Source organism: Mixophyes fleayi, chromosome 10 (genome assembly GCF_038048845.1).
Source record: "Mixophyes fleayi isolate aMixFle1 chromosome 10, aMixFle1.hap1, whole genome shotgun sequence".
Lineage (NCBI taxonomy): Eukaryota > Metazoa > Chordata > Amphibia > Anura > Limnodynastidae > Mixophyes > Mixophyes fleayi.
Window position 1 is genome coordinate 58,166,870 of NC_134411.1, and position 26,457 is coordinate 58,193,326.

General features: G+C 42.2%; 1 protein-coding gene and 1 long non-coding RNA gene across 4 annotated transcripts in view; one reads left to right on the plus strand and one right to left on the minus strand.

Moving 5' to 3' along the window:
• The window catches only part of TSNAXIP1 (translin associated factor X interacting protein 1), a 403,075-nt gene that overhangs the window by 125,087 nt on the left and 251,531 nt on the right, over positions 1-26,457 (minus strand). For all 3 annotated transcript variants that reach the window (XR_012679541.1, XM_075188810.1, XM_075188811.1), the window contains exon 12: positions 17,924-18,082. Coding sequence is in view for 2 of the 3 variants with exons in the window: in XM_075188810.1 (XP_075044911.1) it covers positions 17,924-18,082 (159 nt within the window). In the remaining variant the exon portion in view is untranslated. The remainder of the gene's footprint in view (positions 1-17,923; positions 18,083-26,457) is intronic.
• Positions 4,851-6,658, plus strand: LOC142103487 (uncharacterized). The gene is made up of 2 exons (XR_012679372.1): positions 4,851-6,163; positions 6,253-6,658. It is a non-coding gene; the product is annotated as an uncharacterized LOC142103487 (long non-coding RNA).

Below are 26,457 nucleotides of genomic sequence, written 5' to 3' on the forward strand. Positions count from 1 at the left end.
TCAGAGGAATGGGATACCGAATTTTAATAGTAATGGCGTTAAGTCCACGAAAATCTATGCAGGGGCGTAGTGATCCATCCTTCTTTTTTACGAAGAAGAACCCGGCTCCAGCGGGAGAGGTGGAAGGTCGAATAAAACCTCGCTGGAGATTCTCTTGGATGTATTCAGATGTAGCTTGAGTTTCAGGTAACGAAAGTGGATACACCCGACCCCTAGGAGGAGTGTTGGCCAGGTAGAAGATCGATCGGACAATCCCATGAACGATGAGGAGGAAGACGTTCAGACTGAGCTTTATCAAACACATCGGCAAATGAAGCATACTGCGGAGGGAGTCCCGGTGAGGAAGATGAGATGGAAGATTGCTGTATTTTAAGAGGAATGACTTGGGAAAGACAACGATGATGACATTCAGCTCCCCAAGACGTAACTTGAGGAGTGCGCCAGTCAATCTGGGGAGAATGACATTGAAGCCATGGAAGGCCTAAAACAATCGGACTTGTAGTAACAGGAAGAATTAAAAACGAAATCTCTTCATGGTGTAGCACACCAATCTGAAGCGTTACTGGAGACGTACTCTGGGTGATGAGACCATTGATGAGACGTGATCCATCTATAGCAGTCACAGTAATCGGTGTTTTCAAAGTAATCACTGGTAGGGACCATTGATTCACTAGAGATTTAGAAATGAAATTTCCTGCTGCTCCAGAATCAATCAGTGCTGGGGACTCAAAGGATTTGGTAGCAAAGGAAATCGTAACATCAAAAGCGCAGACTTTTAGTTTCGTAGAACATGGAGAGGACTCCAGGGACCCTAACTTCACCTCTCCAGAACTAGTTAGGGCCTGGCATTTCCCGATTTCTTGGGGCAAGAATTGAGCATATGTGTGGAATCAGCACAATAGATACAGAGTCTATTCTTTACTCTTCGGTTCCTCTCCTCAGAAGTTAATTTGGAACGTCCTATCTCCATGGGGATCACAGGAGATGAAGCTGGACGAAATTGAGGGGTTGAGCGAAGAGGTGCTTTAACTGAAGTTGTTTTTTCAGATTCCCTTTCACGAAACCTCATGTCTACACGATGGCAGAGGGAAATCAAATCTTCTAATGACGTAGGTAGCTCTTGGGTAGTCAGTGCATCTTTAATTTTATCGGAGAGCCCCTGCCAGAAGGCAGCAATTAATGCTTCAGTGTTCCACTGAAGTTCAGAGGCTAATATCCTAAATTGAATGACGTACTGGCCTACTGTACGAGAACCCTGACGTAAACGGAGAATGCTGGAAGCAGCGGAGGTTACACGACCTGGTTCATCGAACACACTTCGGAACATAGAAATAAATTTGGCACTATCTTGTAATACTGGATCGTTCCTCTCCCACAGAGGGGAAGCCCAAGCCAGCGCTTGTCCTGAAAACAATGAAATAAGATAGGCCACTCTGGAACGATGGGTAGAAAAATTTTGAGGTTGGAACTCAAAATGAACTGAGCATTGGTTGAGAAAACCCCCACAAGTTTTGGGGTCTCCATCATATTTTGACGGAGTAGGCAGGTGAAGCGTGGAAGCCATAGACACCTGGGATGGCACTGGGGAAACGGAGGAAAGCACAGGAATTTCAACATCAGCTGTAACATTCTGTCCAGATGTTCCTTGGGAGGCTAACGCCTGGTAACATTGTAGTAACAGCTGTTGGCGAGCATCCTGTTGCTCCACACGGGTAACCAGATGCTGCAGCATCTCTTTAGCTGTAGGTTCCGAATCTGGGTCTGTCATGGATCACCAGGTGATGGACTTACCAGAGTAGTATAGATGGTAATATGGTACTCTGGTAGCGGGGTGATCACGGAACAGGAGACAGCAGATGGTAGAGAATGCTCGTGGAAAGTCTATGACTAGCAGCACTGGTAATATACAGGTAGTAGTACACGAGGAACTGAATGGACAAAGGAAACGTGAGGGTAGTCAGTGGTCTGCGGTAGCAAGTTGTACCACTGCTATAGTGAGGAGGAATGTCCAGCAGCAACGAGGAGGTGATGAGAGTCAGCGGTCTGCGTTTAGCAAGTTGTACCGCTGTCTATGTGAAGGAATGGAATCCAGGTGGAGGTATCCGGGAAGTCAGTGGTCTGCGTTAGCAAGTTGTACCACTGCTATGTATAGGACTGGACATCTGGAGAACACTGACGTGTAGAGATGGTCTAGACGAGATGAAAGCAGCGAGGCGTTGATCCGATGCAGACAGGCGAGTTGACATAGGCAGGAACACTGTAGAAGCACGGAGAGCGGATCAGCTGGCTGCAGACACGAATAGAACTGAAGGGTAGCGGCAAGCAGGACACTGCAGGTACACGGAGGCAGCGGATAGGAATCAGCAGGTGCAGTCTCGATGAAACACGGGAGAGTTGAGATGAGCTGGAACTGTTGAGCACGGAGACAGCGGATAGGAATCAGCTGGTGCAGTCTCGATGAAACACAGGAGAGTTGAAGTGAGTTGATAACTGTAGTGCACGGAGGCAGCGGATAGGAATCAGCTAATACAGTCACGATGAAACACAGGAGAGTTGAAGTGAGTTGATAACTGTAGTGCACGGAGGCAGCGGATAGGAATCAGCTAATACAGTCACGATGAAACACAGGAGAGTTGAAGTGAGTTGATAACTGTAGTGCACGGAGGCAGCGGATAGGAATCAGCTAATACAGTCACGATGAAACACAGGAGAGTAGAAGTGGTCTGGAAACCACAGGAATCAGCAGAGCTGAATACACGAGGAAACACAGGAACACCTTCAGAGGCTCATGGGAATGAGACTCCAAGATCAGGCCACGAGGTATTGAACACAGGTGCTTTAAATAGGGAGTGTTGCCTGATCAGCCAATTAACTAAAAGGAACATGAACTGAAGGTTTGAAAGGGCTGCACATGCGCAGACCCTCAGGATGGTGGACGGCCACGGTTCCTAAATACACGGGAAGAAGCACTCACAGTCTGGTGAGTGACATCCACTCTCTCATTTCTTCTTCCGCCCCTTCTACCTGCCCCCAGGACCCCATCCCTTCTCACCTTCTTCGCTCCCTTTCCGCCTCCACCTGCTCCCACCTCACTCACCTCTTTAATCTGTCCCTCTCCACAGGCATCTTCCCCTCCGCCTTTAAACATGCTCTCGTCTCACCCATTCTCAAGAAACCCAATCTTGACCCCACCTCACTCTCTAATTACCGCCCCATTTCCCTTCTCCCATTTGCCTCCAAAATACTCGAGAGACTTGTCTGCAACCATCTCTCCACCTACCTCTCTGAACACTCCCTCCTTGACCCTCTCCAATCAGGCTTCCGACCCCTCCATTCCACTGAAACTGCCCTGGCTCAAGTTACGAACGATCTCCTCTCGGCTAAAGCCATGGGCCACTACTCCCTCCTGATTCTCCTCGACCCCTCAGCGGCCTTTGACACCGTTGACCACCCCCTCCTGCTTCACACCCTTCAGTCCATTGGCCTCTCCGGTACCGTCCTCTCCTGGTTCACCTCTTACCTTGCCGACTGTTCCTTCTCTGTTTCCACCTCTGATTCTCTCTCCCCTTCTTCCTCCCTTCCAGTCGGGGTCCTTCAGGGCTCTGTCCTTGGACCCTTACTATTCTCACTATACACCTCTTCTCTGGGTGCACTCATCAGCTTCTTCGGCCTCAAGTACCACCTTTATGCTGATGACACTCAACTCTACCTTTCCTCTCCTGATCTCTCTCCCTCCCTTCTTTCCAGGGTATCCGCATGCCTCTCTGCCATCTCCTCCTGGATGTCCTCTAGATTTCTTAAACTCAATCTTGCTAAAACTGAACTCATTGTCTTTCCTCCCTCTTGTACCTCCTTCCCCTCTGACCTCTCCATCACTGTTGACAACTCATCTATCTCCCCTGTTCCCCAACTCCGCTGCCTAGGTGTCATCCTCGACTCCTCTCTCTCCTTTGCCCCCACATTCACTCTCTCGCCAAATCCTGCCGTTTCCAGCTTTGCAACATTGCCCGCATTCGGCCCTTCCTCTCCCAGGATGCCACCAAATCTCTCGTCCACTCTCTGATTATCTCCTGCTTGGACTACTGCAACCTTCTTCTTATCAGCCTCCCCCTCTCTCATCTCGCTCCCCTTAGATCTGTACTTAACGCCGCTGCTAGGCTTATTTTCCTCTCTCGCCGTTCCACCTCTGTATCCCCACTCTACCAAGCCCTTCACTGGCTCCCCTTCCCCTACAGAATCCTTTTCAAGCTCCTCACTCTGACTTGCAAGGCCCTCGCCAACTCCACTGCTCCCTACATCTCTAACCTTATCTCTATTCACACTCCCTCCCGCTCACTGCGATCGTCCAACGATCGTCGCCTCTCTTCCCCTCTGATTACCTCCTCTCACGCACGTATCCAAGACTTCTCCCGCGCCGCTCCCCTCCATTGGAACAAGCTCCCCTGCTCCATCAGAACTTCCCCTAATCTGTCCTCTTTCAAACGAACATTAAAAACCCACCTTTTCCTTAAAGCCTTCCAGTCTCATGCCTAAACTCCCACCGGTCGGCTACCTCTCTTTCTCATCCCTTCTCCCCCTTCCTCGACTCCGTCTCCGTTTCTCCCGTCTCTCCGTCTCATCCATGTGTCTGTCTGTCTTCCCCTCCCTTTCGATTGTTCGCTCCTTTGAGCAGGGCTCGCCTACCTTCTGTTTCCATCACTTTTAACTGCGCTCTCCAGCTACTCAGCTCACCTCCTCTCAGTCCCTCTGCCCTCTGTCTCCTCTCCTTTCTCTCCGCTCCCCTCAGTGACTCTCAACCTGTCATCCGTGCCCACCCTCTTGGGCCATAGTTACCTGCCTATACTCACTTTTCCCCTCCCTCCCTCTCTTTCATGCTGTGCCTGAGCCCCCAGAGTTATAGTGCTTACTGTTACTTGTACTGCGCTGTTTCACCTTGTACTGTGCCATTGTTTGTCCTTGTACGGCGCTACAGATACTTTGTGGCGCCCTATAAATAAAAATTAATAATAATAATAATAATAATAATTTTAAATGCCCTCGCTGGCACTCAAGGTCGGGCTTGGCCTGAAAAAGATAGCGAGCATTGTGGAGTGCCAAGCCATGAGCACACAAAACTTCAGGAAGCTATATGAGGCAAGATGGAACGAGTTGATCTCATCTGCTGCCTTGAAAACTCTTAAGGAGTCCAAGTGGAAAATGCCTCAGCTCTTACTTTTCACGGAAGATGTGAAAAAGATGCACTTGTACCTCGATGAGAAGCAGCAAGCCTACCGAATTTGGCTATCTACTGAGCCTACGGTTAACCACTGGGCACTACTTGAAAAAGTCCCCCTGGCACAGGTGATCTTGTTCAATAGATGAAGGGAAGGGGAAGTTTCAATAATGTTGCTGACTACCTTCTCCTCAAGAGATACTTTGGATCTCCACGAAGATGTGTCCCTAGCGCTTACCAAGGTTGAGAGGAAGCTCTGCCGGCACTTCACTCGCATTGACATCCGAGCAAAACGAGCCATGCAAGCTGCAATGGAACTTCTCACAGAAAAGCGTGACAAATGTGGAGTGGATAGCCAAAATGTCTACGTGTTCGCCAGACCAGCTGCCTTGTCACACTTCAGACGCTCCGATTGCATACGACTGTTTGCCCGAGAGTGTGGGGCCAAGCATCCACAAACACGCTGTCTTCCATGAAGATTCGAAAGCACATTGCCACTCTCTCGAAGGTCCTCAACCTAAAGCACACAGAACTGAATCAGTTGGCAGATTTCCTTGGACACAACATCAGGGTGCACCGGCAGTATTACCACCTCCAAGAATTTGTAGTATTACCGCCTCAAACTCGCCAAGATCAGCAAATTGTTAATGGCTCTCGAGAGTGGCAGACTGGCCGAATTCAAAGGTAAGAATTTGAACGAGATGCACATTGATCCAGATGGTAAGTTGAAAATCTGGTGTCTGATGTATGCTTTTGACTTTTACCTCAGGCATTTACATATCTGTTTCTTTTCAGAACCGGTACAGCTACAGAGTGACATGTCAGATGAGGGGCAATCCCCCATGCCAGAGGGACAAGTGGCCAAGCGTTTAGTCAACACTTCCACATCAGAAGAGAGGCAGTGTATGGACCTGGTAACATGGAACCAGTGCCCAGCCATGGCTTCTACAGGTGAGTGTAGCACACAGTTTTGCTAGGCAGAAGAACTTTGCCTTCTCTATATTTGCAGAGCCATAATGGACCACTGTACTTCCTTTCAGGTTGCATAGAAGTGCGGAGTAAATCCTGGGACAGAGAGGAAGTCCAGGCTGTGGAGAAACACCTGATGAGTTTTATACAGACATGCCGGGTGCCCAGAAAGCGAGACTGTGTTGTGTGCCTCATGGCTGAACCATCTATACTGAAAGATTGGAACTGGTCGGGGGTGAAATTCTACAAAAAGAACCCCACAACAGCTTTAAAGATGGATCAAACTTGTTGAAATTATGTGCAGTGGTTGAATAGGGCTGTAACCTCCATGGATAAGTGTCGGTATAAGTGGGCATGTGGATGTCCTCAGACGGCAAAGATACACAAAACTTTCCCTACCATTCTTATTATTTATTCATTTATGTATGCGGGAATGTGGATGTCCTCAGCCAGTCAAATTACATGAAACTTTCCCCATCTTGCAGTCCGTGTCAGTACTTTATGCAAAGTCAAAGTGTAAATCTCATTTGGTAACTCTGGTGACAAACTGCTCCTACACATAACCCTATGATTGTTCTGTTGTCAGGGCATTAGGAAAGGTGTGTCCCTCTACGCCATGTTCCAGACATGGGTCCTCATGATGCAATAAAAACAAGTGTGTGTGTGTGTTAGGGAATTTAGACTGTAAGCTCCAATGGGGCAGGGACTGATGGGAGTGAGTTCTCTGTACAGAGCTGCAGAATTAGTGGAGCTATATAAATAACTGATGATGATGACGATGATCATTTGAAAATATTATTGAAGTTAAGTTTAAAAAAATGTGTCCTTATGCATGAAATTCATATATTGTAAAAACCTAAAATTATAGTGTATCTATAAACCCTAAGGACTGCTAACACTGTTTTGAGTGGTTACTGACCCCCTTCCCCTGCAGAAGAAAGAGCTATTGGTCTAAGAAGAAATGTTTGTTTCTGCAACTGGTATGTCAGCTCAAGTTAGAACAAACAAAAAGTTGTTATAAAAAGGGAAAGAGATCTGCAGTGTTCCCCCAAAGTCTTTTCTAAACTGTCGAAGTCAGCAAATTGGATAAAGTCATTTCAATTAAAGTCGAGCAAACTTGGTTGTCTTTGTCTGAAAAGATGCGTACGGTACGCTACGGTGTGAAAGGGCGTACGCATCCACTACACGTGGCAGCAACAGTAATTGGTCTTTTACCATACATTTGCACAAACACGCATACTAATAAAATAGTACACATTAATGGTAGTTGCAACACATAGTCAGTTATGTCGAAATATAGTAGTATTTATATGTTATATTAGAGTTACATGCATATTAGTGAAATACACAGAACAGGTTGAAGGAATCATATCATGAGTGGTATCATAATAAACCTCTTTACATATCCTACTGTTTGGTTCTCTCTGCGAAGGAATCGCAGAGTGCATACACAAGTTATGAATGATAGGGAATTATGAACTACTTAAGACTAAGGAATCTTGGCGGGAAGAACCGAGCATACCCCCTGGAGAGGTGACCCCCTCCTTTGGATTCCTTAGGATGAACTAGCCAATGATTGACAACCCCTTGGACCTTCCTGAGACCTGGACCAATAGATGCAAGCTATACCATCTTCATTGTATTACTGTATTTCATTGTGTATATAAGCAGCAGCTTCACATCCAGTGTTCAGACATCTTGTCCCCAGACTTCAGGATTGAATGCTGCACACTGGATCCAGAGCGCCTGCGATAAGTAACGGCTGTATTTATTATCACTTCGCTTGAGCATATTATTCTACTATTTGCGAATAAATCTTTGTGCGTTGGAAACACAAATCGAGGTTCGACAATCGTTATTGGTTAGCGACAATACGCACTTAACAATTTGGGGGCTCGTGAGCTTTGGAGGTTTCGTTGCCGATGATACGCAAGACCAACGGATTTCGGTTCCGCTACAAAGGGTGGAGACGCGTCATATACGGGTAAGAACGCATTGTGTTCAAAACCTGAATTTTACTCTGTGTTGTGAAACCGAATGTCCGTTTTGCATTATCTAGGGCACGCTAACTAGAACCTAGGGACAAAAGAGAAAACTGTTTCTTTTTTTTTCTGTCATTGTGTGTTTTAACTGTATTGCATTGCCTAGCGTATGTGTATTTCCTGCTGTGCGTACGCGAACTTCCGGTAGATTTGCCACGTGGTTAAACAATCGATTTGATAATTATATATGCATAGTATAAATCACTTGTGAAAGTCTCTGAAACAATATTACTATTGTTGGGAACATTGTTGATTTTCTGCGCAGAAAACTAAGGTGTATGTGTTTGGTGATTGTATGATTTTGAAGTGAAAGTTGATTTACTTTCAAAAAGACAGGGATATCGGTTGCCGTTTGACGAGGCGGGCTTGCAACCGAGGTAGTATACAAGGCAGGTATACTGGCAACAAAAGCCCTGTTTGAAAAGAAAACAGTTAAAAAGCTTTTGGAAACTTTCTCCCCAAGGGCAATCGCAAGGTTTAGCGATAGTTAGTATTGCTAAGCGGTGCGATCGGACCGCATGGTTTTACAACCGTGCTTGTGACTTGGGTTGAACGGCTGGAGGAATTACGCTGGTACAAACGGGTAAACTCCGGTACTACCAGTTCAGTAATACTCAACAGAATTTTGTGGAGAGCCAGGATATTGAGGAGCTGATATTTCTGTTGTCCATAGTGATATTTCTGTGTTAGGAGGTGTGTGGGCGTAGCCTGTTAAACCGTCCACGGATAAAAAAAAATCTCTAGTAAGTTCTGTTTGAAAGGAGAACAGGTAAAAAGTCTTTTTGTGTAGCGTTGAGAAATAGGTTGTTTTCACAATGGGTGCGAAGCAAACGCTAGAGATGGTTGATGTTGTGCTGCTTAAGGAAGGACCGCTGGGGTCAGCTATGTCAGTTATGTTTAAGAAATATGGTGCATACGCAACTGCGTATTGCGACACGTGGGTCAAGATGACCAAAGATTGTGATAGGCCTTTCCCAACATTAGGAAGTTTTTATTCAGAGGTACTAAATAATGTAAAAGATAAAGTGTGGTTGATTAAATCAACAAAAGTGAGAAATAGACATAATGATTGTTTAAAATTGTGGCAAATGGAAGGTAACACGTGGCAGAGCAGTGAATGCACAGCAGAAGTAGGCGTGGCGAAAAGCGCGCGCACGGCGGAAGTAGCCGTTGAGAAGCGTGGCGAACTCAGCGCAAGCGCGCCCCCGCCACCTTATGTGGCGGGAGCGGTAAGTACAGCTGTTATTAAAACTGAAAAAAGAAAAATTGCTAAGTTGTATCCTGTTTTAAGCCAGTTTAAAACAAGTGTATCAGAAGATGAAGATGAACCCACTGTGATTTCGGCCCTTGCCCATGCTGTTAGTGTACTAGAAGCTAAGGCGCAAGTATGAGAAAATGGCTGAGATAGGTGAGAGTAGCGTGATCACTAGGAGTGAAAGCGTTCTAAATCTTGAACCTGCAAATCCTGTAGTGTCCCCTGAAGGCAGTGAACCAGAGGGTGCGTACCCAGTCCGCACAATATCAGTTCCCAATGGGAAACCGGATAAGGATGGTGTAGTTCCTTTAAGAAATGTTACAATGCATTGTCCCTGGACTAGATCAGAATTACGTTCCATTATGACTGAATTCCCAGATCCTAGAAAGGAGTTAGCTAAATGTCAGAAATTTGTTAAAGACTTAGGAAATGCCCACGAACCAACCAATAAGGATTGGCGTGTAGTGTTGAGGGCGTGTCTTCCTCCCAATACTAACATTCAAAAATTTATTGAAGATTGTTTGTTGGAGGAAGATGACACCTTGACTGATGAGATTAACCAAAAAAATATAGCACAAATTGTCAAACACTTAGCCATCTATTTTCCAGTAGTGGTAAATTGGAGTAAGATTTTCACCATTAAGCAAAAGGATAGTGAAACAGCAGCAGACTATTTTTCTAACGCACTAGCATCAATGACACACTTTACCGGAGTAACTGACATAAGAGAGAATCCACATCACAGGGAAGTAGCTGTAGGAGTGTTAATGGATGGTCTTAGGGAAAATTTAAAAACCAGAGTACAAACCTCATTACCTAATTGGAGAGGTATCACAGTAGACTCTCTTAGGGAGTCTGCTGTGGAACATGACAAAAATATCTTTAGAAAGAAAGAAGAGCAAGGTGATAGGTTGATGACGGTGAGTATTCAGGCTTTAGAAGGAATACACACACAACCACAAACATACCAAGCATACAACTCGAGTAAAAAGGTAATGGTATGTTTTCGCTGTAAGAAAGAGGGACACATAAGGAGATTCTGTCCAGAAGCAAGGAAAGAAACATCAAGGGGGGAATCATATAGGTATCCTCCACGGAGAAACACACATAGGCAAGAGAACACACAGCTACCCGCGCATATTATAGCAGCAAATGCTGCGTGAGAAAATGATAGTCAGCGCTAGGGGTCAGGTCATACCTGTAGTCTACAGCCAGTGAGGTTAACTGAGAGTCAGAGTGAAGAACCAAAAATGATAGTTGACATAGCTGGTAGGAATCAAACTTTTCTTGTAGATACAGGGGCGGCCCGATCTGTGATAACCTCTCCTTTCAATCTACAGGTGAGCAGTAAAACTATTCCAGCTATGGGGGTAACGGGAAAAGTGTTACATTATCCTCTAACTAAACTCGCTGAAGTTACTATCGGGCCTCTGCATACTAAGCATTCGTTTCTCTTGGCTGCAGCGGCTCCTACTAACTTGCTAGGGAGAGACTTGCTATGTAAAATGGGATGTGTCATATACTGTACTTCAGATGGTGTGTTCCTAGATATACCCGAGAAGGTCGCACATGAGGTACAGGATATATTGGACACCCCTCAAAGGTTAATGTTACACTCTACTGTTATAGAACACAGTCCATCTCAAGTAAAAGGGATGTTGCTGGAAATACCAGGTTCCCTATGGACCAGAGATGGACAGGACACTGGACTGATGGCAAACGTAGCCCCTGTCATGGTCAATCTAAAAAGTGGTAGGATAGCTCTAAAAATCCCACAGTATCCATTAAAACCGGAGGTGGAACTAGGGGTATATCCTGTTATTGAGAGGCTGTTACAACAAGGGATATTAATTCATACAGCCAGTACAGCAAATAGTCCCATTTTCCCTGTGAAGAAGAATGGGGGGAGGGGCTATAGATTAGTCCAGGACTTAAGGGGAATTAATAAAGTTGTTGAGAGCCAATTTCCCGTAGTGCCGAATCCAGCTGTCATCCTCATGCAGATTCCACCGTCTGCCAGTCATTTTACTGTCATTGATCTATGTTTTGCTTTCTTCTCAGTCCCTCTTCACCCTGACTGCCAATACCTTTTTGCATTCTCCTACAGGGGAGTGCAATATACATGGACCAGACTAGCACAGGGGTTCATTGACAGTCCCTGTATTTTCTCCCAAGCCTTACATGACTGTTTGCAATCCTTTCAACCCCACAATGAATCTGTTCTAATTCAATATGTGGACGATTTGTTGTTGTGCTCTGATTCTTTTATGTCATGTTTACATGATACTAAATTGTTGTTGCTTCATCTTTCACAAACAGGGCACAAGGTGGCAAAGGATAAATTACAGCCATGTCAGACTAAGGTCAAATACTTAGGACACTGCCTCACTAAGGGGCTAAGACACCTGACAACTGACAGAACTGAGGCCATACAACACATGACTCTGCCGCAGCCAGAAGCAGATTCGTACCTTCTTGGGGATGTGTGGATACTGTAGATCCTGGATCCCAGGTTTTTCTATTCTGGCATTACCATTGCAGGAGCTAGTCTCTTCCTCAAAACCAGAACGTGTTGTACACACAGAAGAGTCAGAGCAAGCGTTCTTTAATCTTAAAGATAGTCTGACTAGAGCACCTGCATTGGGAATACCTGATTATGAAAAGCCTTTTGAGCTATTTTATACAGAAGCTGATGGTTGTGCAGCAGGTGTCCTCGCACAGAAACATGGTGACGCTAGCAGACCGGTAGCATACTACAGTGCACAATTAGACAATGTGGCAAGATCACTCCCAACATGTCTCAGAAGTGTAGCAGCAACGGCTCTTCTGGTAAGTAAGAGCGAGGACGTAGTATTAGGACATAATTCAACTATCTATACACCCCATGCTGTATCAGCTCTGTTAAATTCAGCCCAAACCAGACATGTTTCTTCAGCTAGATTCACAAAGTAGGAACTAGCCCTGATGGCACCCTCAAACATCACCATCAAACGATGTAGCACCTTAAATCCAGCTACATACCTTCCGTATGTGTCTCTAGAGACACAAAGGGTGGGAGGTGAGGAGACCCTGGTTGATGATGAGTTAGGCAAGAATACTGACACGCATGATTGTATGGAACACCTGAATCAGACCTTTACTGCAAGGCCCGACATACGTGACACCCCCTTAGAAAATGTAGATTTTACGTTTTATACAGACGGAAGTTGTCATAGACAGACAGAGACGGGAGAGTTATGTACTGGTTACGCTGTTGTAGATGATCAGGATGTGGTAGAAGCTGAACCCCTTGGCCCACCTCACTCAGCCCAGGTGGCGGAACTAGTAGCACTAAGGAGAGCATGTGAATTGGCAGAGGGTAAATCAGCCAATATATATACTGACTCTAGGTACGCCTTCGGGGTAGTGTACGATTTTGGCGCCCTTTGGCATCTTAGAAACTTTACGACAGCAGCAGGTACACCAGTGGCACACTCACAACACATAAAAGGACTTCTGACAGCGATACAGTTACCCAGAACAGTAGCCGTCATAAAGTGCAAAGCCCATACCTTTGAAGAAGACCCAGTGTCATTGGGCAACAACAGGGCAGACAAAGCTGCTAAATGGGCAGCAGGGCAACCAATGACTATATCGACCGAGACTATGATGGTTTTTCAGACATTAGACATGCAGAAATTAATTGAAATGCAAGATTTGTGTTCCCTACAGGAAAAGGCGGTCTGGAAGGCGAAGGGATGTGGTCAAGAGTCCTCAGGACTCTGGAGGGATGGACAAGGTAAGCCTGTAGCTCCCCGAACATACTATCCAAGCCTGGCTGAAGCAGCACACGGCCTGACTCACCTGGGTAAAGAAGGTATGTACAAACTGGAGAGAGCATACTGGTGTGCTCCCGGATTTTCCTCTCAGGATGGTAAGAAAGCAATGTCATGTCTTACTTGTTTGAGGAAAAATGTTGGGAAAACTATTCCAACTGAGCCATCCCACATCCCTCCTACAGACGGACCTTTTCAGGTAATACAAATTGACTATATCCAATTACCACCGTGCAGGAATTTAAAGTATGTGTTAGTGTGTATTGATGTGTTTTCCAGTTGGGTAGAAGCATATCCGGCAGCCACTAATACTGCTGTGTTCACTGCAAAGAAAATTGTACAAGACTTTGTGTGTAGGTTCGGTATCCCTAGAATCATTGAAAGTGATAGGGGTACCCATTTTACTGGTGATATCTTCCAAAATATGTGTAAACTCATGGGAATCGGTAGCAGACTTCACACCCCTTACCGACCACAAGCCAGTGGTAAGGTGGAGAGAGTAAACGGTACTATAAAGAACAAGCTTGGTAAGATAATGGCTGAAACTGGGTTGGCATGGTCTGAGGCTTTGCCATTGGTCCTCCATAGCATTTGGACCACTCCTAGACCTCCTCTTAATCTGTCCCCATTTGAGATACTGTTCGGACGACAACCTCATTTGATCGTGAGTCCACAAGACGACTTGAAGTGCAATAATGAGAATGAGTAGACAGCTAAAACAACAACAACAAAAACTAAAAATGCTGTCACCTGGTATGCCAGAAACGGACTGTCATGATGTTGAACCTGGAGACTATGTTATGATCCGCAATTTCTTACGTTCAGGTTGTTTAACAGACCGTTGGGAAGGCCCGTACCAAGTGCTGCTGACCAGTACTACATCACTGAAGGTTGCCGAGAGAGACACTTGGGTCCATTCCACCCACTGCAGGAGAGTCCATAATCCGGAGAAAGTGCAAGATAAAGCTAAGACCAACGACATAGATCTGTCATTTGTGAGTCTGTTCCGGGAGACCTAAAGCCTGCAGTGGAGACACCTGAATCAGAGACGTTGCCCCAGAACTATCTTTCCAGCAATGGAGTGGCGGTTTTTGTTTTTCTTTTGTTCCAGGATTTTCCTTGTTTTTATTTTTTTAGGACATTCTATTTTTGTGAAGGAGGATGGAGGACGGAGGAGAGTTCTAGGAGTGATACGGATGAAATGGAGGCAGAAGAAAAGTTATTAGGATACTCAGAGCAGCCCATTATCAAACTTGGTCCGGGGGTTATGAAAAGGTCTGCTAGCTCAGGAACTCGGAGGCAGTGTGAGGGGCTATTGTCTGATGAGTAATGTATCTGCAAGTTCTGCGACTCCCTAGTTGAAGAGAGATGCATCCAACGATGCCAGTCCCCCAGTACTCTGAATATAGGCGGGCATCCTTTGGAGGATTATCACTCCCTGGTGGGTAAGCTGCTAAACCAAACCCAGTGTTGGGTGTGCTCTCACGTTCCGCAAGGGCAGCATAATATAGGACTAGTGCCATTCCCTCTAAACATATCTGAAGTACTCGAATTGAGGGGTGGGAGGCCCATAGACGGGAGGTACAATAACACTAGGTCCCCTAGTCTGACGCTTCGACAATACTCCATAGGCAGATCTTTGCTGTGCCTAAATATATCTCATGCAAAGCGCCTGGAGAATTGGGAGGCTGACCTATCAGATTAGACAATGGCTCGCCACACTCATTTTAGAGGGAGACTCACAAGGTCACTACTAGGCAGGAATTTTGATGGAAGTCACAAATTAGGGCATATAACCAAACATAAGAAGGTATCCATTGGAAAAGGCTCTACAGATAAATGTAAAAATGTCATTAATGCCGACACGTGTCTAGAGCAAATGGAGACACTAGGCATGGGTAGTTTTATCAAAACTCTGTGTGATATAATTCATGGGCATACTGTTCCTTATGTTCTTCCTGATGATGTGTATTTTGTTTGTGGGAGGAAAGCTTATTCCTGGGTGACTCCAAGTTCCAAGGGCTTGTGTTTCTTAGCTAAACTGGTTCCTGAAATCATGACTATTACTCATGAAGAAATGGTTGGTATTCACAAGACTACATCACCACCATACATACACACACAGTATGAACACCGTGGCAAGAGAAATATGATTCCTGGTGAGGAACCCATAGCTACAAAATTGATTAGTGAAACTGCTGGTTTTCAAGTTATGGTTGCTCTAGACCTCACCAGGACCGCTCGGGGAACATTAAACTTTAAATATATCCAAGACCTAGCTAAATTAATAGATAATATCACCGAGATGTATGATGACACTTTCAGGTATACTGGAAGGGAGCTACAAGCGTACAAGAAGGAGTTGGTACAACATAGACTGGTACTAAATTATCTCACCTCTATTACTGGTGGGTACTGTGTGACACTGGCCACCCAGTTCGGTGTCAAATGTTGCACGTACATTACTAATAATACGGATGACCCTAAAGAGGTTATAGACCGGAAGATGGATGAAATTTTGCAGCTGAAATGGGAATTTCAAAAGAGCCATAATTCTTTGTTATATGAGGTCGGGGAAAAGGTGGTGGGTTGGTTCTCGTGGTTGAACCCTGTGAAATGGTTCTCCGGTCTGGGGGAGTGGGTACAGGAAATGGTTGCTAGTGTAGGTAAGTTCCTTCTCCTTATACTGGGTGTCATCTTAGCAATTGGTTTAGTTGTCAAATGTGTTCCTAGAGTGTTGAAGTGTGGAAAATGGTCTCATAGGAGTAACACTGAGAAAGAGACTGAAAGGGTGGTACCAGATACCGAGATCATGGTCTGTGAAGAAATATTGTATACGGTGAATTTGAAACGGTGATTGGGTGATAGTTTAGTACACTATCAAAGGGTGGAGCTGCCGAAGTCAGCAAATTGGATAAAGTCATTTCAATTAAAGTCGAGCAAACTTGGTTGTCTTTGTCTGAAAAGATGCGTACGGTACACTACGGCGTACAAGGGCACACTACGGCGTGAAAGGGCGTACGCATCCACTACACGTGGCAGCAACAGTAATTGGTCTTTTACCATGCATTCGCACAAACACGCATACTAATAAAATGGTACACATTAATGGTAGTTGCAACACATAGTTAGTTATGTCGAAATATAGTAGTATTTATATGTTATATTAGAGTTACATGCATATTAGTGAAATACACAGAACAGGTTGAAGGAATCATATCATGAGTGGTATCATAATAAACCTCTTTACATATCCTACTGTTTGGTTCTCTCTGCGAAGGAATCGCAGAGTGCATACACAAGTTATGAATGATAGGGAATTATGAACTACTTAAGACTAAGGAATCTTGGCGGGAACAACCGAGCATACCCCCTGGAGAGGTGACCCCCTCCTTTGGATTCCTTAGGATGAACTAGCCAATGATTGACAACCCCTTGGACCTTCCTGAGACCTGGACCAATAGATGCAAGCTATACCATCTTCATTATATTACTGTATTTCATTGTGTATATAAGCAGCAGCTTCACATCCAGTGTTCAGACATCTTGTCCCCAGACTTCAGGATTGAATGCTGCACACGGGATCCAGAGCGCCTGCGATAAGTAACGGCTGTATTTATTATCACTTCGCTTGAGCATATTATTCTACTATTTGCGAATAAATCTTTGTGCGTTGGAAACACAAATCGAGGTTCGACAATTGTTATTGGTTAGCGACAATACGCACTTAACATAACCAAAGAGGGACATTCTAGTAAAAATATATAAAAGTAAAAATGGAAAAAATACTAAATATTGAATACTACAGTTTTCAAGATAGATCAGTTTTCAGATCACTTGATTTATACAGAGCCATGGTTTTGAAGGAAAAGCTGCAATAATCAATGTGTTCTACTCTTTGCTTTTTGTACTACTATATATCAGACCCCTTTAGCCTTCAACTAAGAAAAGTGGGATGTGTCTGTACCTGTAATCACCAACTCTCCACAACTAGTACCTAGCACAGTGCCTGTAATCATCAACAGTGCAGAGCCAGAAACTGGCAAAGTGCCTGTAATCACCAAGTGCCCAGAGATAGGAACTAGCACTGTACATGTAATCACGAACTGCTCAAATTCAGGAACTAGCATAATGCCTGTATTCACCAACTGGCCAGAGCCAGAAATTATCACTCTACCTATAATTATCTACTGCCTAGAGCCAGGAACTATCACCATCTAATAATCCACTGCCCTAAACTAGGAGCAAACACACTGCCTGTAATCACTAACAACACAGAACAAGGAACTAGCACAGTACCTGTAGCCCTAAACATCTAAAATTGTTATTCTGCTACCTTATGTATTAAGTGTACCCAACACTTCTTAGGTTGTAAACTTGTTCGGCAAGGACCATCTTTACCTTAATAATAAGCTTTACAATATTATTAATAATAATAATAATAATAATATTAACAATAATGATAATAATAATAATATTTTTTGCACATATAACACACATTTTAATTTTAAAACAAAGCTACAATGGAAAGTATATGGAAATGTTGTATTTAGGTGTTTAAGAATACTGCAGATTCAGCAACTTAAAATAAAAATATAGTGTACTTGTCACGTTCCCAAATACCACTCACCTGACCGATAAGAACTTTATAAAAGTAATGCATTTGCTCATTCATCAACTGAACACGGCAAGTCTCATGCAATGCATATGACCATTCAATTGCAGCATCTCCAAACTTCTTCCGTAGAAAGTTTAGCAAGAACTCTGACAGAGATGATTGCCTGCCCTTCTAGATTCGAAAAAGGATACCAATGATTAGTGCTCACTTCAACTCTAATCCAAATAAAGAAAACAAATATACTTATTATATATATATATATATATATATATATATATATATATATATAGATAGGTGCAACTGAAGGATGGCGCAATGGTGAGGTTTACCGGAATAAGGCTAAACAAAGTGGGAACAATTAAATGAGCATAAGGATCGAATCTAGGTCTCTGGGTTGGTATCCAACACTCTGTATAATAAATCCAGTTCTTAAATCCAAATGCTAGACAGGATGGATAACCATAACAGACTCTGGTGTATAGAGAATTAACTCCAATGTCACAATATGCATATGCAGTAAATGTTCAAACGGAGCTGGCTGAACCAGTACAACGCAGACCACAAAGTTTTCCAATTGTATAGCAGCTGAGGGAAGGAGATAGGTGTGCAGAGTAATACAGTTCACCAAATAACAGTGTAATAGGTGAAAGTGTACCAAAAGGTAATGTAAAACCAGCTTATCTGTATTAGGGTCTCCAAGAGGGAATCTCAGCTTCGTCTCGTGTGTCAGGAACCGGTAAACCAGCGAGTGCAGTAAGCAGTACTTCTTAGTCTCGGGCAGCCGTCCCCATACAAACACCGCAATCAAACTCCAATCAACCGAAATAGTGAGGATAAAGGAGCCATATAGTGTAGTAATTTATGTACAAAGGATTTATTTAACAATAGTTTACAAATGCTAACTCACATTGTGCAAAAACATAATAAGCTTATCTGTATAAGGCAGTAGGTCAGCTTGTACCAGTATGGATCCCTGGAGGGTTCTGTAGGTATTGCCGGTGATCTCCGCACAGAAGTATCAAGGTATATACACTAAGTGTCCAGGATGGTAGATTGGCCTATGTCTATGTATACAGAAGGTAATGGGGCTTCAACGCGTTTCGTCTCAAATAGACTTCTTCAGGAGGATATATAAGGTGCCCATGTACAGGGCTTGTTTTTATACTATGTGCGGTGGCCATTTTGCGCATGCGCAATGCATGGCCGCTACCGCACATAAAAACAAGCCCTGTACATGGGCACCTTATATATCCTCCTGAAGAAGTCTATTTGAGACGAAACGCGTTGAGGCCCCATTACCTTCTGTATACATAGACATAGGCCAATCTACCATCCTGGACAATTAGTGTATATACCTTGATACTTCTGTGCGGAGATCACCGGCAATACCTACAGAACCCTCCAGGGATCCATACTGGTACAAGCTGACCTACTGCCTTATACAGATAAGCTTATTATGTTTTTGCACAATGTGAGTTAGCATTTGTAAACTATTGTTAAATAAATCCTTTGTACATAAATTACTACACTATATGGCTCCTTTATCCTCACTATTTCGGTTGATTGGAGTTTGATTGCAGTGTTTGTATGGGGACGGCTGCCCGAGACTAAGAAGTACTGCTTACTGCACTCGCTGGTTTACCGGTTCCTGACACACGAGACGAATCTGAGATTCCCTCTTGGAGACCCTAATACAGATAAGCTGGTTTTACATTACCTTTTGGTACGCTTCCACCTATTACACTGTTATTTGGTGAACTGTATTACTCTGCACACCTATCTCCTTCCCTCAGCTGCTATACAATTGGAAAACTTTGTGGTCTGTGTTGTACTGGTTCAGCCAGCTCCGTTTGAACATTTACTGCATATGCATATTGTGACATTGGAGTTAATTCTCTATACACCAGAGTCTGTTATGGTTATCCATCCTGTCTAGCATTTGGATTTAAGAACTGGCTTTATTATACAGAGTGTTGGATACCAACCCAGAGACCTAGATTCGATCCTTATACTCATTTAATTGTTCCCACTTTGTTTAGCCTTATTCCGCTAAACCTCACCATTGCGCCATCCTTCAGTTGCACCTATCTATTTTTAGCCCCGGCCCTACCAGCCAGAGTTTTGTAGGAAGGCTGCCTCCATACGTGGAAGAGGTGGTTATGTGGGTTTGAACTAATCTATATATACAATACTGTTTTGAGCGCCAGTGTTTACATTCTGCATACATATATATATATATATATATATATATATATATATATATATATATATATATATATATATACACATATATATATATATATATGATAATCATTCTGTGTACACTTGAAGAGGATACACACAACTACCAGCCAGGGTATGTAGCAGACGCCAGTCATCATCATCAACTTGATGAGGAAGACTGCCATGTCTTAATTATTATAAAAAATATGTAAATATATTTATTTTTAGAAAAACAAAACAAAAACATAAAACAATGTAGCCCTCATTCTACACGAATAACCAGCACTAGTGCTATATCCTGCTCCCTTATTAAAGTGGTAACCATCACCAGGCTTTGGCTGATGCACACTTTGTCTTACATGTCTTTTTTATTTTGTTTCCCTACGGACTACTTCAGGAAAGACAAATCCCTACGAATTTAGGCATATCTTAAAAAAAGTAAAAAGGGGTTTGCAGGAACTTTTTTTTCATTAACATGTCCTTTAATAAAGAATCTGTGTTGTTGTTTTTTTCCATTAGATTCTATTGTGGAACAATATGTTTCAACAGGCCAGCCCTAGCTTTAAGCTCCTGCATGTTCCAGAAGCTAAGGGCATAATGGATATTTTAGTTCTACAACCACCAACATTTCCAAGACCTTAATGGCTGCCAGGGCCTGCAAGGACTTAAACATCCACTATTTCATCTATTGTTCAACATTACACTACTACACTGGCACAAACTGCCCTCAGTTGGCATAAAGAGACCCGATGCTCTTCGGCATGGTGTTGATTATCCAAGAGGAAAGGTGATGGTGGATCCCCTCACCCCAGGTTAGCTAATTTCTCAAAGAGGTAGAATGGCTAGAAAATGACTTTTTCTAGCCATTTAGTATACCTCAGACCCCTAGAGCAAAAGAGGGGTAAAGTGTCCTGTCACTTTTGTTAGGTGGGGGAAACTTTACCCCGTGTTTAATATTTATTCATGATGCTAGTATGGAGTGCTTTGTAATTATGTATGGTATTACCATAATGTTGTTGTAATGATGAAATGTATAACTCATGTTAACTTGTACATGTACTTGTACACACTTTATTCTATGTGGCATATTGTGAAAACTATGTCTAGTTTTTCTTGTAGTGAGTGTTGTTTACAATGTTATTGTTATTATGTTGCCAGGTAGGTTATATAATATCTGAAGGGTCTGGATACCATGATCTGAAAAGGCTGTAGTATCCTCTCTTAACCAGCTGGAAGCTGAGTATCTGGAAAAAAGCAAGTCACGGTTTAATTGGGAGTTGCATAGCCCTTACAAGGACAATTAATTGGCTTGAGTAGGTTCCGATTGCTCTGGGTGTGATCAGCTAGACAAACCGGCAGAACTGAGGGGTGTATATATCCCATGGACTGGTCCTGGAAGCATGGAAAATCTAGGGGTAAATGTTTCATACCCCGGTTTTTGCAACTCTCAAGAAATCGGCGTCTTCGCAGCTTAAATTTAAAGCGGCGCTGTCTTGTAAAGGGAAACTTCCCTTTACAAGGCAGCGCCGCTTTAAATTTAATCTGCGAAGACGCCGATCTCCCGCGAGTTGCACAAACCAGGGTATGATACATTTACCCCCTAATTGTCCTTAAATGAAGAGACCCAACCCTGGGACAGAAAGAACAAAGTTGAGAGGTATCTGTGTTGGAGAGGCCATGCGCTGGGAGTTTTTGGCTCCTGCTGGACTACAACTTGCACAAATTCCCTAAGCGCATCACTCTATCAGTCTGACAGCTTGGTGGGCCAGCTAGAGCAGGGGGGCTTTGTATCACATTACTAACACATTGGTAGAGGGGTATAAATTCAGGTCAAGCATTTGGCACTCAAGGAACCAGGAGCAAAAGTGATGGCAAACCTGTCTGGCATGTGTTTAAAGGGTATTTTTATAATGGTGTATTATTAACTGCTTTGCCTGAGTGATTGGTGAACCCCCTAAAAAGTAGTAAATATCCTTCCTTCTCTGGTATAGTAAGACTTCCATGGGGAGGGTGATGCATGCAGTTTATATAAGAAAAATTTATTTATAATTATTTAAGTATATCTTATTTCAAAAGAGTAAAGATACATGCTGATGTTGTAATCATCACCATCAGCACATCTCTTACACCTCCTAACCGGGGTATCTGAAGATGCGACCAAGTGTGAACACAACCTACTCAATTTACACAGACACATACCTGGTACCTTAAACTAAAAATATAGATGTAATTTTCGGTTCATGCTCTGTGTGACAAAGCAGATTACTAGTGCCGCAGCATATATATATATATATATATATATATATATATATATATATATATATATATATATAGACAACAAAAAACAATAGATAGTACAGCGCGTAACTCTTAGCAGACGAACAAGTTCAAATAATGTCCCTTTGGGTAAACAAATGTTCTATGTTCAGGCGGCTGCCAAATCCCAACAAGGCCAGATGGTGGACTGGAATAAATCTAAAACAAAATAAGTGGGAGGGGGCACCACATAGTATAATACTGTATGTAACAATACAGACTGTTGTGCAAAATAGCAAAAATAGAGGTCACCACGTGGGTACAGACACACAGATTTTGAGTGAATCAATAGAAAGAGTGCACTCAGGAGTACCAGCACCAAGCCAATATAAAATGCGTACCAGATATATAAACTTTAGGGCTTATCTGTAGAGGTGGCTGGTAATATCCTGCGTCAACAAGAACTCAGGTTCCCCTTCAGAACAATGGGATGCTTCACACAGCGATTAGGGTTCAGAGCTGACACTTCATATATTCTCAGTGATAACCAGGATTATAAAATGGAAGAAACTCACATAGTGTGATACTGTATATCCACACATTTATTGGTAAAACAATACAGATGTACACTTACATAAAACACTTTAAAAAGAGCTTATCTGGGTATCTTTATGCAAAGCCAAACCATTAAAGACATCAATGGAGGCTCACCAACATACTGCTGGAGTCAATAGGCTCATCGGAAACAGTCCTCAACGCGTTTCATCTAATTGGATAAAGACTTCATCAGGAGGAATAAGAGTATGTGACTATCCGTGTCACAGATATAAATAGTATGCGCCACGCCATCTTGCGCATGCGCACAAGTGGCGTCCCCCGGCGTTGAGCGTAGGGACGTCAAAGACGTCAGAGCTGGTCGTTTTTTCATCAATCAACCAACTTTATGCACAACATATTTTGGAGACAAGCAAAACACTCTTTCGTTGCTAAGCAGCAATAGCGCTGCGGAATGGCATTCACATATATGAAATAATGAGTGGTATAATAAATTCTATAATAGTTATAAAAATGGACATAGTATTCTATCTTAATAATGTATATATTGACAATATCAAGCCCCAAAAACATAGCGTTAATATATACAGATTGAATAAGCTGTATAACATATACAACAGCAAATATGATATAGATGTAGCTGTATCATAAGGAGAAAAAATGTGATATATTAAAACTGGTATAAAAACCTAAAATATATAGTATAATAACACATAAGTTGAAAATATATATATCTTAGGAATATAAAAACATATATAAAAAAACATATATAAAAAACAATTTATACATATATATGTATACATACACATATAGGACACTGTACCCCATACATACCACCATGGAATATGAGAGCCAACATAATTGAATCATAGCATATTGAACACAACTACCTATGGCTAAGTAAAATGCCACCCTCATAAGAGTGGTTAGACCAGTAAACAGATAAAACTACAAGAAGGGAGCTATTTCATAGTTGTCGTTAAAACCTAAACGCGTAAGAGTGCCCAATGAGTAAATCCAAAACATCTCCCTCTGAGAGAGAAGTTTATGCAAGTCACCACCTCTATCTCCTAATTTTACATTTTCTATGGCCATAAATTTTAAATATTTAGGATCCGATTGGTGAACCTCCTTAAAGTGTTGAGAAACTGAGTGGCTGGTTACTTGGTTTTTAATGTTTCTCATATGTTCCTGTATTCGGATTTTTAGCTGTCTTTTAGTTTTGCCCACATATTTATAGCCACATGGGCATTCTAGAAGGTATATGACTAGTGTGGTTAGACAATTCATTAGTTGTTTGACTATAAATTTCTTCTTTTTATCATGATTAAAGAACTCTTTATTCATGGGAGCTGTATATTTGCAAATATTGCATTGGTTACATCTAATAAAAAAAAGTAGAGGGGTTCTTAGTAAAGGTAATACATTTCAAATGACTAGGGGCCAGCATATCTTTCAGGCTAAGACTCTTTTTAAAAATTATTTTTGGTGTTGCGGGAAGAATGTCATGTAGGATAGGGTCTTTTTTTAAAACATTCCAATGTTTAGATAACACTGATTTAAATTTCCTATCATCATTACAAAAGGTGGTAACGAATGAGACATCCTCATTTTTACTATCAATCTTTTTTGAGTAAGATATAATTTCTTGTCTATTAAGTTGTTCTGTTTTTTCCATCGCATTATCTAGTAGTTCCTGAGGATAACCTCTCTTTAAAAATCTTTCAGAATAAATATTGAGTTGTTCTTTACAATGAGTAGCCACACTACAGTTCCTTTTAATGCAATAAAATTGGGAATAGGTGATGTTTGTCTTCCACTTCTTGGCGTGGCAACTCTTAAAATGTAAATAACTGTTAATATCAACAGGTTTAATAAAGTTCTTAGTAATAACCCTATCATCCTGTGCTATGAGTATAAGGTCAAGGTATTCAACGCTAATAGGGTCATATTTCATTGTAAATTTCATTTTTTATCCCCAGACCTAACCCCAAGAGAAAGATGGAAACGACCTCTCAGAGAAAATATAAATCTTGCGTCCCCTCTAAAACGCAGATACAACGAAGGAGAGGCAAACGGGGAGGCCTCAAGACCTCAAAAGAGGAGATATCTGTAATGAACCATGAAAGCCTTAAACGTGAAGGAATTTTCAATCTTTCTAGCTATGTATTAAATAAATCAGAGATATCTGTACTAAGCAAAGGATTGTCCTTTGCCCCTGTAAAAAGACCCAATAAATTTCAAATTTACATTGACATCAATAAATTTGTTAGAAAATTAACTCTGAAAAGACATTTCGCGAAGAAAAAGCAAGCGGTTGTAACAAACTATAATGCCCAGTCTAAATCAGGCCTTAAACCTCCCTCTAAGTACTTCCCACTTGAATCGAAGAGTAGGTACATAGAAATTTTTCAAGAACTAATCACATCAGATTTGTGGGATTTAGATAATAACTCCCATATTAATAATAATCTTAGTCTCCAAAAAAATAAAGCTTTAAAGAACGTCCAGAAAAATATGGATGTTATAATCAAACAGGCTGATAAAGGAGGCGGCATAGTCATACAAAATCGTTCTGACTATATTAATGAAGCTTAGAGACTATTAAATGACAAAGTCTCATATACCCGTCTAACTAAAGACCCTACCAATGATTTTGTTAACTCTCTTAGAGAACTATTAACTAGAGCTCTACATGAAGAATAATCATTAAGGATGAATTTCAATTCTTAATGATTAGCAATCCTATTATACCTATATCATATGCCAAAAATTCATAAAAGCCTAGTTGATCCACCGGGAGACCGATTATAGCGGGAAAAGAGTCTCTGACTTCTAAAATTTCTAAGTATGTAGATGTATTTCTAAATAAATACGTTTTGAAATTAAAATCTTACATAAAAGATACTGCACATGTGCTACAAACATTTGAAAATTTCAAGTGGTGTAGTGATTTCCTGTGGGTAACGATTGACGTTCAATCATTATACACGTCCATCGAGCATAAAAAAGGCATTGAAACAGCAAAACATTTTTTAGATTTGGATGATTCTCTATCCAGTACACATAGGGCATTTATATGTAATCTGATTGAATTTATTTTAACCCATAACTATTTTAAATTTCTTGATAATTTTTATGTACAACTGTGCGGAACTGCAATGGGCACACTTTTGCACCCAGCTTCGCGAATTTACTAATGGGCGTATGGGAAGAACAGTATATCTATAGTGCCAACACTTATTTAGAAAATATCATTGTATTTAAAAGGTATATTGACGATATTTTAATAGTCTGGCAAGGAGACACTCAATCCCTTAACGAATTTTTTCAGTATATTGGTGATAACAACTACAATTTGAAATTTACAATGAAATATGACGCTATTAGCGTTGAATACCTTGACCTTATACTCATAGCACAGGATGATAGGGTTATTACTAAGAACTTTATTAAACCTGTTGATATTAACATTTATTTACATTTTAAGAGTTGCCACGCCAAGAAGTGGA